At 59.7% G+C, this 13,560-nt stretch overlaps 1 protein-coding gene across 1 annotated transcript; it reads left to right on the top strand.

Annotated features, from left to right (window-relative positions):
- Positions 1-770: 770 nt before the first annotated feature.
- Lrp3 (LDL receptor related protein 3) lies at positions 771-13,316 on the top strand. The gene is made up of 7 exons (XM_045154606.1): positions 771-868; positions 2,524-2,571; positions 9,676-9,814; positions 10,379-10,593; positions 10,992-12,099; positions 12,311-12,443; positions 12,671-13,316. Exons 1-7 carry the CDS (start codon positions 796-798, stop codon positions 13,250-13,252), a joined length of 2,298 nt encoding a protein of 765 aa, XP_045010541.1. The 5' UTR covers positions 771-795; the 3' UTR covers positions 13,253-13,316.
- The last annotated feature ends 244 nt before the right edge of the window (positions 13,317-13,560 follow it).

Here is a 13,560-nt window from a genome sequence, read left to right as displayed (position 1 = left end):
AGGGAGGGAGGATGAATGAATGAGCATGCCAGGTCCTCCGGCAACTGTAAAGAACTCCAGATGCATGTGCCACCTTGTACATCTGGCTTACGTGGGTCCTTGAGCTTCACAGGCAAGCGCCTTAACCGCTAGGCCATCCCTCCAGCCCCAAGAGTCATCTTTGAGATAGGATGGCCGTGCAAAGGAGGAGGACAGAGGAGTGGGAAGGGGACACCTCAGGACCACAGGTGCGCCTGCACCTCTGCGCAGTGTTACCTTCAGGTCCCCTGCGCAGCCCCCTCTGTGCCTCCCCACCTCCCATTGAGCCCCTCGCTCCTCTCTCCCCCGACCGCGATTTCCAGGAGGGACCCAGGGGACCCTAGGTCTAGGCGTCAGAGAGCGTCGGGGGTCAAAGGCCGGAGCCGGGCCGCGCGCGGAGCTGTCCAGCACCGGAGGCGGGGCGTGCGCCCCCGGCCCGCCCCAGCCGCCTGCACCCGCCCCTGCCAGCGCCACTGCGGCTCGGCGGGCGCGTCACGTGGCTGGCGCGGCTCCGGGCTCCGGGCGCGGGGCCGGGCGGGAGCACCGACGAGCCCGCCGCCGACGCATCGGTCCCCCTGCCGCGGCTCCAGCGGGGGCTATGGGCGCGCCGGGGGTGCCCGCGCTCCGGCCGGCCTCCGCGCGGCGGGGCCTGGGGCTCGGGGACGGCGGCGGGCGGGGGTCGTGACGCCGCGGCCGAGGTGGCCCCGCGCGCTGCGGCCCTGCACCGCCGCCGCCGCCGCCGCCGTGCCCACCCCGGCCCCAGGGCACCGGCTTGGCATGGAGAACCGGGCGTCCTCCGGGCCAGAGGGGGCGCCGGGCGCCCGGGCGCAGCTGGCCGTCGTCTGCCTGGGTGAGTGGGCCGCGCAGGCCTGGCGCGGTCCGGGGCCGGGTCGGGGTCTCCAAGCCCGCAGCTCCGCGCTTCCCCGCCCGCCACCAGCGCCACCTGCGCCCGCACGGCGCTGGCCCCGGCGCCGGGTCCGCAGCATCCTCCGTGCGCCCGGCTTCAGCCTCGGAGCTGCCCCACGCTTCCCGCAGGAGCTGCTGGCAGCTTAGCCCCCCTCTGGGGGCGCCCGGGGCCTCCCGAGAGGTGGACAAAGGCCCGGACCGCTGCCTCCCCACCCGCCCAAGCAGGAACTGTTTCCTGTCTGGACACGGGGTGGGCCCGAGTGCTGGCCAAAGACGGAGGGTGCACGGGGCAGCTGCGAGAATGACTCATTTTCCCTTTGTGTGTTCCCAGACCCACAAGGTGGTGGGCCTGCTCCGGCCTGTGGGAGAGAGAGAGGGCGAGGGAGAGGGATGGAGAGTTAGTTAGTCCCTGGGAGGGCTAGTGACCTGCTAGGCCTCACACCTGAGCTGGCAGCTCCTCCCCTGTCCAGGATTTTTTTTTTTTCTATTCACCTTCTCAGGGCCATGTGCGGCAGGAGGGGGTTAAATCCTCAACTCACATGGCTCTTTTATTTACCTCGATGAAGAAGGGAGGCCCTTCGAAGCTAGGGTCATTAGGGGACACCCTGTGATGTCATTGTTGAGGGCTCTGACAGGCTCACTGAAGCCACTGTGGGGACACACTGGGAAAACCTCCTTCGTTTTAAGCTGTCACCCTCATCTGCCCCCTCCCCCACCCAGAATGAGAAAGGGTGGAATCTAGGGGAAGGCCGTGGTTGCTGGTCTGACTAGGGACTTAATGTCCAGGCTGGTGGCGGCAAGGGGATTCTGGAAGGTCCTGAACTGCTGCTGTGTTCTGGGGTGAGGTCAGACACCCCTGGGTCCGATGGGCATGTCTGGGCTCAGTAGAGGCCCTGCTTCTCCGAGCTGCTCCAAGGATGCCCTTTGCATCTTCAGTAGGGGAGGGGAGCCCCCCAAAGTTGGATTTGCTTCTCATCTGGTCTAGATCCTCTTTCTAACGGGAGCCCCTAAAGTGAAAAGATGCCCTGTGTGGCTGGGCACTTCAGGAGGTTGCAGGAGGATTTTTTTTTCCAGGCCAGCGCGGTGCAGGAATTAGGACAGTACTGTCACAACACTAGCTGAGCGCCCTGTAGAGTGGGAGCGGGTCAGAGCTCTCCCTGCCCAGCTGCTGGCTGGGGGACCTGGTTGGCAAAGGCCCTTGGAGGGAGGAAGCCCTTCAAGGTGGTGGCAGCCCCCCTCCTGATAGGCAGGGCCCCCATTTGGGTTGAGCCTATGTTTTGCATGACCCCAAGCCCACAGGGAGGCCTCTAGCTCCAAGGCAGGAGTGAGGTGAGTTGGGGTGACAGGCCGGGCTAGCAAGCTGCCGGTGTGCTAGGGCTGTCCTCAGAGCGCCGGATGCCTCAGCCTCTGCCTAGTCCAAGAGGACCACATGGGAGCGAGGGAGAGTCCTGGTAGTGCTTGGTGGGATGAGGAGGATCAGCTCTGACTTTGCCTGTGGTGGCCTGGGTTCCTGCATCAGCTACCACTAGTTTGCGGCAGGTGCCTGGGACCTTGGCGAGCCACTGCCCCCCCACTGACCCCTCTCTGTGTCTCTCACAGTGAATCTGTTTCTCACTGGGAGGCTCAGCAGCGCTGTTCCTGCCTTAGGTGAGTAAGCCCCCCACCCCCACCGGCCTTTCTGGGCTCATGACCTCTGAGGACCTTTAGTCCTGGGCTCCACCCTGTGGCCAGCAGGTCTCTTGTTGGATAACCTGCTTGGGCATCTTTTCAGTGTCACCAAGGAGCTGCTTGGCTTTGGGACAGCTTCAGTTTCCTCTCCTGCAAAAGGGGCAGAGCATCAGACCACCTCAAACCTGGGGGTTAGGGCCCATGACAGCTATGTGCTTAGTGCGGCATCTGGCATGCAGTGGCTTGCTCCCCCCGAGCACTCCCAACCTCCCTGTACAATTGGTGGGCTGTGGGCTCCTGAGGGCCGTTTGATGCCTTTGCGTTGCTTCTCTGTATCAAATAATACCTGGGACTTAACTTACGGCAGCAAGACTCACGCTGCCGCGGATGTGTCATTGCCAGTGAAAAAAGCTAAAAAAGATTGTTTTTCCCTAAAAAAAAAAATTATTTATTAGAGACACAGAGAGAGAGAGAGGGAAAGAGAGGGAAAGAGAGAGACAGAGAGAGAGACAGAGAGAGAGAGGAGACACACTAGGGCCTCTAGCCACTGCAAATGAACTCCAGATGCATGTGCCATCATGTGCATCTGGCTTATGTGGGACCTGGGGAATCGAACCTGAGTCCTTAGGCTTCGCAGGCATATGCCTTAACTGCTAAGTCATTTCTCCAGCCCTCTTTTTACTTTTTTTTTTAAACTTTCTTTTTATTTAAGTAATTAATTAATTTATTTTGATTTTTCAAGGTAGGGTCTCACTCTAGCCCAGGCTGACCTGGAATTGACTATGTAGTCTCAGGGTGGCCTCAAACTCCTGGCGATCCTCTTACCTCTGCCTCCCAAGTGCTGGGATTAAAGGTGTGTGCCACCACGCCTGGCTTACTTTTTTAAAAAATTATTTATTTATTAGCATGTGTGTGGTGGGGGAAATGGGTTTGCACGGGGCTGTTGCTGCTGCAAATGAATGCCAGATCCTTGTGCCACTTTTTGTGTCTGGCTTTACATGGGTGGCTGGGGAAATTGAATCCTGGGCTGGCAGGGTTTGCAAACAAACACCTTTAACTGCTGAGCCATCTTTCCAGCTCTTCCCAATCCCCCAAATTTTTGTTTTTGGCTTTCCACTTGTGCTTGGCAATAAAAACCTGGAATCCCAGCTATTTGGGAAGCTGATACAGGATGATAGAAAGTCAAGACTTGCTCTGGGCTACAGAATGAGTTCACAGCCAGCTTGGACAACTTCACTGAGACTTTATCTCAAATCAACAACAAGATTTATTAAAACCAAAAAAACAAAACTCCAAACAAAAACAAGGAAAGGGATGTAGCTCAGTGGGAGAGCTCTTGTCTAGAATCCACAGTGAGGGGCTAGGGGCATGGCTCAGTGGTAGAGCCCTTGTCTAGAGGCCCTAGGTTCAAGCCCTAGTATAAAACAATTAAACAAAGAGAAAAGAAAAGAAAAATAGAAGACTTTCCATCACAGCTCAGTTCTGCGGTCTTGGGATGAGGGAAAGCAGAGCCCCAAATCTTTGTTGGGGTTTCCAGGGCAGCAGCAGGTAGATTGAGAGCTTAGGCAGCTCAGAAGTGACCCCTTTGAATGATTTCAAGGGCGTGGCTAAGGACAGGCTCTGGATGCCTGGCTGGTCTTGGTGGGGTGTCAAGGTTAGGGTGGGTGGGGAGGGAGAGTACTGGCTGCCGTGTGAGCGTCCGGACGTGGGTGGATCAGGACACACATCTAGAGGAAGGCGAGAGAACTGGCAGAAGCGGGGTGGCTTTGGCCTGCAGTGCACACAGGGCGTAAGAAAACACAGTGAGAACTCCTGTGCTGGCTTCCTGCCTGCCAGTGTTGCCTGGCCATCTGATGACCATCTTTGGGCTCTGGCCTTGTGCCAAGCACGGCAGAGACTGTTAGGAGGTGGAGGAGGGGAGTCTTCATTTCCGAGGGGCTGTCACTCCCCATCCACATCGAAGAATGAAGAGTTTTGTGATGGGACAGTAAGGGACCCTGTTTTATAATTGACACGCCCAATAAGCCTCACCATCTCTTGCTAATTCAGCCCAACTCTAAAAAGGTATGAAAGTGCTGGGCATGGTGGTGCATGCCAGTGATCCAGGTACTGGGGCGGCCGAGGCAGGAGGATTGCAAGTTTGAGGCCAGCGTGGGTAACAGAGGGAGCTCTAGGCTGGTCTGGGCTCCATAGAGAGAGCCTGTCTCCAGACCTGTGCGCTGCCAGCCAGCCCGGCTCGCCCCGAAGGCGTCTCGGGTATTAGAATGAAGAAAGTTTAGAGGAAGGGCCTCTGGCTGCTGTGCTCACAGGGCTGGGGAAGGGGGATCTGTAGAGGCTGGTCGCCCGGCCTGACCTGAAGACCGCGGCTCTGTCCTCATGACACCTCCTGCACCCCAGCTCTGTGCTTTCTGCAGCCTTGCTTCCTCTGCTGACCAAGGCTGGTGGCCCAGAGCCCTGCTTCACTCAGCATTAAACCAGCCCAGGCCATAGAGGACAGACAGCCCCATGTTCCCATCCCCTTTTCCAGGAAAAGGCTGCCTGGCTGAGGTCCCCGTGACCAGGGTGAAGTGCAGGAAGGTGGGGGTGCGGGGTTGGGGGTAACAAGAGGAAGTTGACATCTTACAGATATGAGCCCCGGGCCAGCCCTGAGGCTAGTGAGAGGTGACGCCTGTTTCCCACTGCAGAAGCAATGCTGCGCGGTCACAGCTGACTCACAGGGCCCGAGAGAGGAAGCCATCTGTCCCTGGCCTCATGGTGGCTTTTGTCAGCGGTCAGGACTTCAGGTCTCTCAGGCTCCTTGTTGCTGACCTCCAGGGGTTGGGGCTTGGCTTTCTGTTGTCACATTATGCCAGGAGGGTTGTCCAGGGCATTGATGGCTCTGGCAATTGCACCTGCACCTGTACTCCATCAGGCCTTGCTTCCGTCTTCTCAGGAAGGCTTGCCAGTGCTTTGGACCAGTAAAGGACACTGCCCATGAAAGTGTCCCATCTTTCCACTTAGCTGGCCACAGAGGGCCAGGGCAATCCTGTGCTAGAGCAAAGGCAGCTCTCCTCCACTTCACACTCAGACAGACCTCTCCAGGACCCCACAGTGCCCTCTCTTGCATCAGTATCCCCCAAATACACAGGCCTTCAATCTCTGCTAAGCCCACCCACCCTAACATACTCTGCCACATGCTCACTTCTCATGGGGCGTCCCTGCAGACAGCCTTGTTCCTTTGGCTGCTCTCCCATCCCCCATCCCATGAATGCTGCCTTGAGCTCGTCACTCTCCCGATTTCCCACCCATCCCACTGAGACAAGCACCATGCACAGACTCCATTTTACAGGTGGACAAGCTGAGGCCCAGTGCAGAAGGGTACATCTGGCAGTGGGCCCTGGGACTGTTTTTCTAATAATATTATTTATTTAATTATTTATTTGAGCAAGAAAGACACAGATAGTCTCTAGCCTCTGCAAACAAAATTCCAGACACATACACCACTTTCTGCATCTGGATTTATGTGGGTCCCAGAGAGTTGAATCTCGGTCCTTTGGCTTTGCAGACAAGTGCCTTCACCACTAAGCCATCTGTCCAGCCCCTGGGACTGGGTATATTAGCCTTACTGTAGCCCAGGTCTGGGCCCTGAGTTAGTGCATTGGGGTAGATGAGGGTGTGTGTGTGTGTGTGTGTGTGTGTGTGTGTGTGTGTGTGTGTGAGAGAGAGAGAGAGAGAGAGAGAGAGAGAGTGTGTCGGGGGAGGGGCGACGGGGAGAGGGAGAGGGAGAGAGCATGCGCACACAAGAGTGGGGTTGGGGGCAGATGGGCTGAGCTGGCATCCTCCAGGCCTTTTGCCAAGGGATGTCCAGTCAAGAGCCCTTACAGAGCTCCCAGCTCCCACACAGACCCAGTCTCCCTCTTGTTGTGGCTGGTGGCTGCAGAATCATAGTCCCTGTGAAAAAGAGCAAGCAGTTGACAGAGGCCCTGAGGTGGAAGGCTCTGAGGAAGGGCTGGGTTCCCACGGTGATGGCGTGTGGTAGAGCTGGGACAAGAGGTTGGGATGGCAGGGGCCCAGTCACCTGGTCAGACAGGCCACCCAGCCCCTGAACAAATGGGCAGATACAGGCGTTGAGGTGCCAGGGCTCTGGCTGAGGCATGAAGAGAGCTCGGTGCCACCTCAGGGCTCTGCTGACCCAGGGGCTCGGGGTTTCCACTGCTTTACCCTGAAGATGGGGGAAAGAGGCGCCTGCAGTCTCCCCAGGACCCTCCCTGTCCAGGAGCCCTCAGCCCCAAACCTTCCGGAAGGAGAAATCTCTCAGGGCATACCAGAGTGGCACCGAAATCTGCGAGATCCCCTTGGCTGGCTTCACCACCAGCCCCGGCTGGGAGCACTGGGCGTGTTGGGTTGAGCACGTTACTCGGTTGCTTGGCACTTGCCCACCTGGGCTGGGGACCAAGAGTGTTGTTCCCAAGTCCTCGGTGAGGCATCCAAAGTGTGGGAGGCCGCGTCCAGGGGCAGGTGTGCACTTTGCAGAGTTGGGACTCTTGGGGCTCTAGGGATGATCAGCTTTGCATTAGGGACAAAAGTAGTATTTCTTTATTTTTATTTATTTATTAGAGAGAGAGAGAGAATAGGTATGCCAGCCGCTGCAAATGAACTCCAGATGCATGTGCCACCTTGTGCATATGGCCTACGTCGGTCCTGGAGAATTGAATGCAGGTCCTTTGGCTTTGGAAGCAAGTGCCTTCACCACTAACCATCTGTCCAGTCCCAGAAGTAATACTAGTTTCTCCTTCCCTTCCTTCCTCCCTTCTTCCCTCTCCTCCTCCTCCAGCTTCTTCTCTTCCTCTTCCAGTTCCTCTTTCTCTTCCTCAACTTTCCTTTTGGAGATAGGGCTGGCCTGGAATTCACTGTGTAGCCTAGGCTAGTCTCAAACTCATGACCATCCTGCTTCAGTCTCCTGAGCGCTGGCATCACTGTTGTGTGCCATCACGCCTAGTGATGAAGGGGGCATTTCTGACCCTCTCTTTGATGTGACTGTGAGCTGCTGGTAGGTTGACCACATTGCAGGGCTGGATATCTAGCTCCCAGCAGAACTGCTGTTACCCACTCCCAGCTTGTGCCCGAGGACGCTCAGCAGGGAAGGAAATGACCATCAGAGGTTCACACTGGGCTCCCACTGCGTGTCAGGCAGCATGTGGTCCCCTGGGGACAGTGAGTTTGGCCAGGGCACCCCAGCCTGCACTCTCCTGGGAGCTTGCCACTGAATAATCCCAGGAATGGGGGGGAATCATAGTGTGGCAAAAGCTGGGGAAGAGGGGTGGAGGATGGGTGCTTTGTTGGGCATGGCCTGGTGAATGGTTTTCATTAACAAGGGACATAGGGGCTGGGGAGATGGCTTAGCAGTTAAGGCGCTTGCCTGCAAAGCCAAAGGACCCCGGTTCAATTCCCCAGGTCCCATGTAAGCCAGATGCACAAGGTGGCACATGCATCTGGAGTTTGTTTGCAGGGGCTGGAGGCCCTGGCGTGCCCATTCTCTCTCTCTTTCTCTCTCCCACTCTCTCTCAGATAAATAGATAAAAATAAAAAGAAGGGACTTCAGGGCTGGAGAGATGGCTTAGCGGTTAAGGCTCTTGTGTGCAAAGCCTAAAGACCTAGGTTTGACTCCCCGGGACCCACATGGTGGTGCATGTGTCTAGAGTTCATTTACAGTGGCCAGAGACCCAGATGTGCCCATTTATTCTCCCCCTCCTCTGTCTCATAAAGGAATAAAAAATATTTTTAAAATAGAAGGGACTTCAGAGAGAAGAAGCTGAGTAGGAGTGAGTAAGTGCGATTGGAGGGCAATGGAGAAAAATCTCCCGAGTGAGGGCTGGGGGACAGACAGACAGGAGGATGTGTGCTCTTCCTAAGTTCATGGGAGGCACCGCAGCTGTTCCTGCTTTCAGCCGCTGTCCTGTTCTCGAGCCCCATCTTGCTGGCGGCTGCAGGGGACATCTAGGACAACAGAAGCAGCTGCTGTAGTGGGAGGTTGACAGTGGACTTGGGGAAAGAGCTGCTCATTTCTCTGAGCCTCGGTGCCCACATCTGTGAAACTGGGCCTGCCTTCATCTCAGGCCGCATCTGATAAACCAGAGTAGCGGGCTTGTGGTGGTGGTGGTGGTACGGGGAGGCCACGAGAGGGGCGCAGTCAAGTGCACAGATGCCCTGCCTGGCCCTTGGCGGGGTTCGTACCTCAGGGCAGGGGGGTCACTGTACTGCCCCGGCTTTGGGCCTTCACGCTGGCTGGGTGGATGCAGCTGGGGAGCAGAGGCCGCAGCTGGTGGGCTGTGAGGCCGACGGTGTGCTGGGCTTCTGTCACTCTGGCTGATGGTGATTGTATTCTCGTCCCTGACACCACATCCGGGCAGTGCTCTGCAAATGCCTGCTCACTGAGGGCTGCTCATCCTCTCGGAGCCTGTTTCCTCAACTGGCTAGGACATCTGCCTCCAGTATCTTCTCACAAACATCCAAGATAAAACCCCAGTTTCATTCAGGGTGTCTTCGGACCTGGCCTGCACCTCCCGCCAGGTCTGCACACAGTGCCACCTTCCTTTCCTCCACCCGCTCTGCATCAAGTCTGCCTGCTCCCTTCCATTCCAGCCAGGGCCGGGATTTGGCCTTGGCTCACTCAGCATTTCTGCCGGCTTTGCTTGGTGCACAGAAGGTGCTGACTAAACTAAATACATATCCGGCGGCTCCTGGGCCTGAGGTCTACAGAGGCAGGCAGGGGACCCCAACAAGATTGCCCGAGTAGGCCTGGCAGAATTTGCCACTGAGCGGAAGTCCCGAGGCCTTACATCGCAATGCCGGTGGCCAAGGGGGGTGGGTGTCTTGCTCTCCACCCTGCGGGAGGGGTGCAGTGTGCCCGTTCTGTGCAGGGCTCGACACCTGAGTCCAGGTGGCTCCTCCGTGACTTCTGTGAGACTCAAGTGGTAGCCTTGCCCTTGTCCATGGTCACCACTGTCTGGACTTGATCCCGCCATAAGGGCGGGGGTCTGTGCAAGCCAAACGTGCTCCCCACCCAGAGATGAGCAGGCCTTTCTCGGCCTCCTGTCCCCACAGCTGCCTGCAGCGGGAAGCTGGAGCAGCACACGGAACGGCGAGGCGTCATCTACAGCCCGGCCTGGCCTCTCAACTACCCGCCAGGCACCAACTGCAGCTGGTACATCCAGGGTGACCGTGGGGACATGATCACCATCAGGTAGGCCCTGGGCGTCAGGAAGGCCGTACGCACACGTGTGCGTGACTGGCGGGGGTAGAGGACACGCGGGTGTGGACAGGTATCTGTGTGTGAGCACACACGTGCAGTTGCCTCCCTCGTCTGGGCAGGCACGAAGGACACGTGTGAGTGTGTGCGTGTGAGCACCGGTGGGTGCAGAGGAACACAGGAGCAAACACCCACGAGACGTGTGACCATGTGTGAGCTGTAAGCATGTGTGCGTGTGTGAGCGCACACAGGCATGTGACTGTGCCCAGGTCCACTGACTAGCAGCCCTGACCTGGGTCTCTTCCTGTACTGAACCTCTTCTGGGGAGCCCTGGGAGCTGGTGGGCAAGGTCTAGCTCCTTTGAGGTGGTAGAGGTACCCTATGTCTTGGCTTGAGGCCAGGCTGGCATGGAATCCAGGCCAGGGTTTCGGTAGAGGAGGTGCGGTGGGCAGAGCAGCCGGGAGGCACGGGGAAGGGCAGTGGGCAGAACGCAGCTGGCTGTCCTTGCCACGAGTGCCAGCTCGCCTACTCCTTTCCACGGTCCCCTCTGCCCTGAAGTTTCCGCAACTTTGATGTGGAGGAGTCCCACCAGTGCTCCCTGGATTGGCTCCTGCTGGGCCCCGCAGCTCCCCCTCGCCAGGAGGCCTTCCGGCTCTGCGGCTCGGCCATCCCGCCCGCTTTCATCTCGGCCCGCGACCACGTCTGGATCTTCTTCCACTCGGATGCCTCCAGCTCTGGCCAGGCCCAGGGCTTCCGCCTCTCCTACATCCGAGGTAATGCAGGTTACTCAGTGAGACGGGGATGTGGGCAGGCGCCGAGGCCCACACGTGGGTTAGGGTCTCGCCCTTCACCGACCTCAGCTCCCTTCAGGAGCGTCCGTGGCCGGCGCTGCCAGCCACAGGGTGGGGTGGGGCTGGCCGTCATGCTGCTGTCGTGAGGGGCCTTGGAGCCTGTCCAGTCACTGGCCCCACTTCCCAAGTGTGGCTAGAGGTGGATTTGAACCTCTCCCTCTACGCCGAGCTTGGGGACTGAACTGGGCCCGTCATTCCAGAAGTCTCTGCCCGTACGTGGCCTAGTCAGGATGGGGACCCATTTGCCTGCTCGGGGCCTCGGCGGGGGGGGGGGTGGCTCTGCTGTCCCCCATTACCTACTTCGACCTCTTTGCCCCCAGGCAAGCTGGGCCAGGTGTCCTGCCAGACGGACGAGTTCCGCTGTGACAACGGCAAGTGCCTGCCGGGCCCGTGGCAGTGCAACGCCATGGATGAGTGTGGAGACGGCTCGGACGAGGGCAACTGCTCGGCCCCGGCCTCCGAGCCGCCCGGTAGCCTGTGCCCCGGGGGCACCTTCCCTTGCAGTGGGGCGCGCTCCACCCGCTGCCTGCCGGCCGAGCGGCGCTGTGACGGCACGCAGGACTGCGGCGACGGCTCGGACGAGGCGGGGTGCCCCGACCTGGCATGTGGCCGGAGGCTGGGCAGCTTCTACGGCTCCTTCGCCTCCCCGGACCTGTTCGGCGCCGCCCGCGGGCCGTCGGACCTGCACTGCACGTGGCTTGTGGACACGCAGGACCCGCGGCGCGTGCTGCTGCAGCTGGAGCTGCGGCTGGGCTACGACGACTACGTGCAGGTGTTCGAGGGCCTGGGCGAGCGCGGGGACCGGCTGCTGCAGACGCTCTCCTACCGCAGCAACCACAGGCCCGTGAGCCTGGAGGCCGCGCAGGGCCGCCTCACGGTGGCCTACCATGCCCGCGCCCGCAGTGCCGGGCACGGCTTCAACGCCACCTACCAGGTGAAGGGCTACTGCCTCCCGTGGGAGCAGCCCTGCGGGAGCCGCAGCGACGGGGGCACTGAGGACCAGGGCTGCTTCTCCGAGCCGCAGCGCTGTGACGGCTGGTGGCACTGTGCCAGTGGCCGGGACGAGCAGGGCTGCCCAGCCTGCCCACCGGACCAGTACCCCTGCGAGGGTGGCAGCGGCCTGTGCTACGCACCTGGCGACCGCTGCAACAACCAGAAGAGCTGCCCCGACGGTGCCGACGAGAAGAACTGCTTCTCCTGCCAGCCGGGCACCTTCCACTGTGGCACCAACCTGTGCATCTTTGAGACGTGGCGCTGTGACGGCCAGGAGGACTGCCAGGACGGCAGCGACGAGCACGGCTGCCTGGCCGCGGTGCCCCGCAAGGTCATCACGGCCGCCCTCATCGGCAGCCTGGTGTGCGGGCTGCTGCTCGTCATCGCCCTGGGCTGCGCCTTCAAGCTCTACTCGCTGCGCACGCAGGAGTACAGGTGGGTGCCCTGGCGCCTGCGGTTCCCCCGGAGAGAAGCTGCTGGTTTCCAAACCGGGCTTCAGGTCATTCGGACGTGCGAGGACCGCACTGGTGTGTTCCGGGCGTATCTTGGGATTCTGGTGGCAAGGTGTGTGTGTGGGGGGGAGGGGTCCCCGAGTCCTGTTGCTGTGATGGGTCTTTGTCACAGTTCTTCCAATCATGGCTTTCAGGGCCTTCGAGACCCAGATGACACGCCTGGAGGCCGAGTTCGTGCGGCGGGAGGCACCCCCATCCTACGGGCAGCTCATCGCGCAGGGCCTCATCCCGCCCGTGGAGGACTTCCCCGTCTACAGTGCGTCCCAGGTGAGTTCCGGCAGCGGTGCGGCTCCCCAGGCTCCAGGCTACCTACTGGGCCTCGGAGGACTGTGAGCATCAGGAGGCCCAGCGTCTAGCAGGGCTGGGGTGGTCAAAGGAAGGGGACTCAGGAGGACCATGGCAGGTACAGTGGATACAACTTGGCCTCACGCAGGGTTGCTGACCTTTACTCCCGAGTGCCTGGCCACCCCCTTAGCTGCTGCCCTCTCCCACAGGCCTCGGTGCTGCAGAACCTTCGCACGGCCATGCGGCGGCAGATGCGCCGGCACGCTTCCCGCCGGGGCCCGTCTCGCCGCAGGCTCGGCCGCCTCTGGAACCGGCTCTTTCACCGGCCGCGGGCACCTCGAGGCCAGATCCCGCTGCTGACAGCTGCACGCGCCTCACAGACTGTACTGGGTGATGGACTCCTCCAGCCAGCATCTGGGGCTCCCCCGGATCCCCCAGGATCCCATACAGACACAGACAACCCCAGGGCTACTGCGGATGGGCCTCCCAGTGGTCCTGGTCATGCGTCAGAAGTGGGGCCTTCAGCGCTGCCCCCGTCGTCAGGCCTGCAAGACCCAGAGTACAGGCCGACGGACAAGGACAGAAAGGCCTGTAGGGACCCTCTGGAGGATAGCTCAGCCCCTGTGGACACACCTCCTGATCCCTGCTTGGCCCAGGAACCCCAGGCTTGCACTGCCAGTAGCACCCAGGATCCCCACTCACCAGAGCCACTGGGGGTCTGCAGAAGCCCCCCACCACATAGTTCCCCAACATTGGAGGCCAGTGATGATGAGGCTCTGCTCGTCTGCTGACCCACCGGACGCTGGTGACTGCCACAGCCCCGCTTTGTAACCAGGGAATACACAGTCATTTCTACTCCGCCTCTGTGTCCTTTCTTATAGAAAGGCCCACCCAGCAACCCCAGTGGAGGGCCTGGGCAATTTGCCAGTGGGCCACCGCAGCATGCCCACTGATAGGCATGGCAGGCAAGGGCTGAAGGGGATCAACCCTGGGCAAAGGGTGGAGCAATGAGCCCATCTTCGGAGTCCTCATGACTGCGTCACCTGGGTCTCACTTCTATCTGCTCTTCACGACTCTACTCTGGGAGTCCATGTCCAGA

The sequence above is a fragment of the Jaculus jaculus genome, chromosome 7, assembly GCF_020740685.1.
Source record: "Jaculus jaculus isolate mJacJac1 chromosome 7, mJacJac1.mat.Y.cur, whole genome shotgun sequence".
Classification (NCBI taxonomy): Eukaryota; Metazoa; Chordata; class Mammalia; order Rodentia; family Dipodidae; genus Jaculus; species Jaculus jaculus.
The sequence above is the reverse complement of the archived record's forward strand: the minus strand, read 5'-3'. Positions and strand labels throughout refer to the sequence as shown.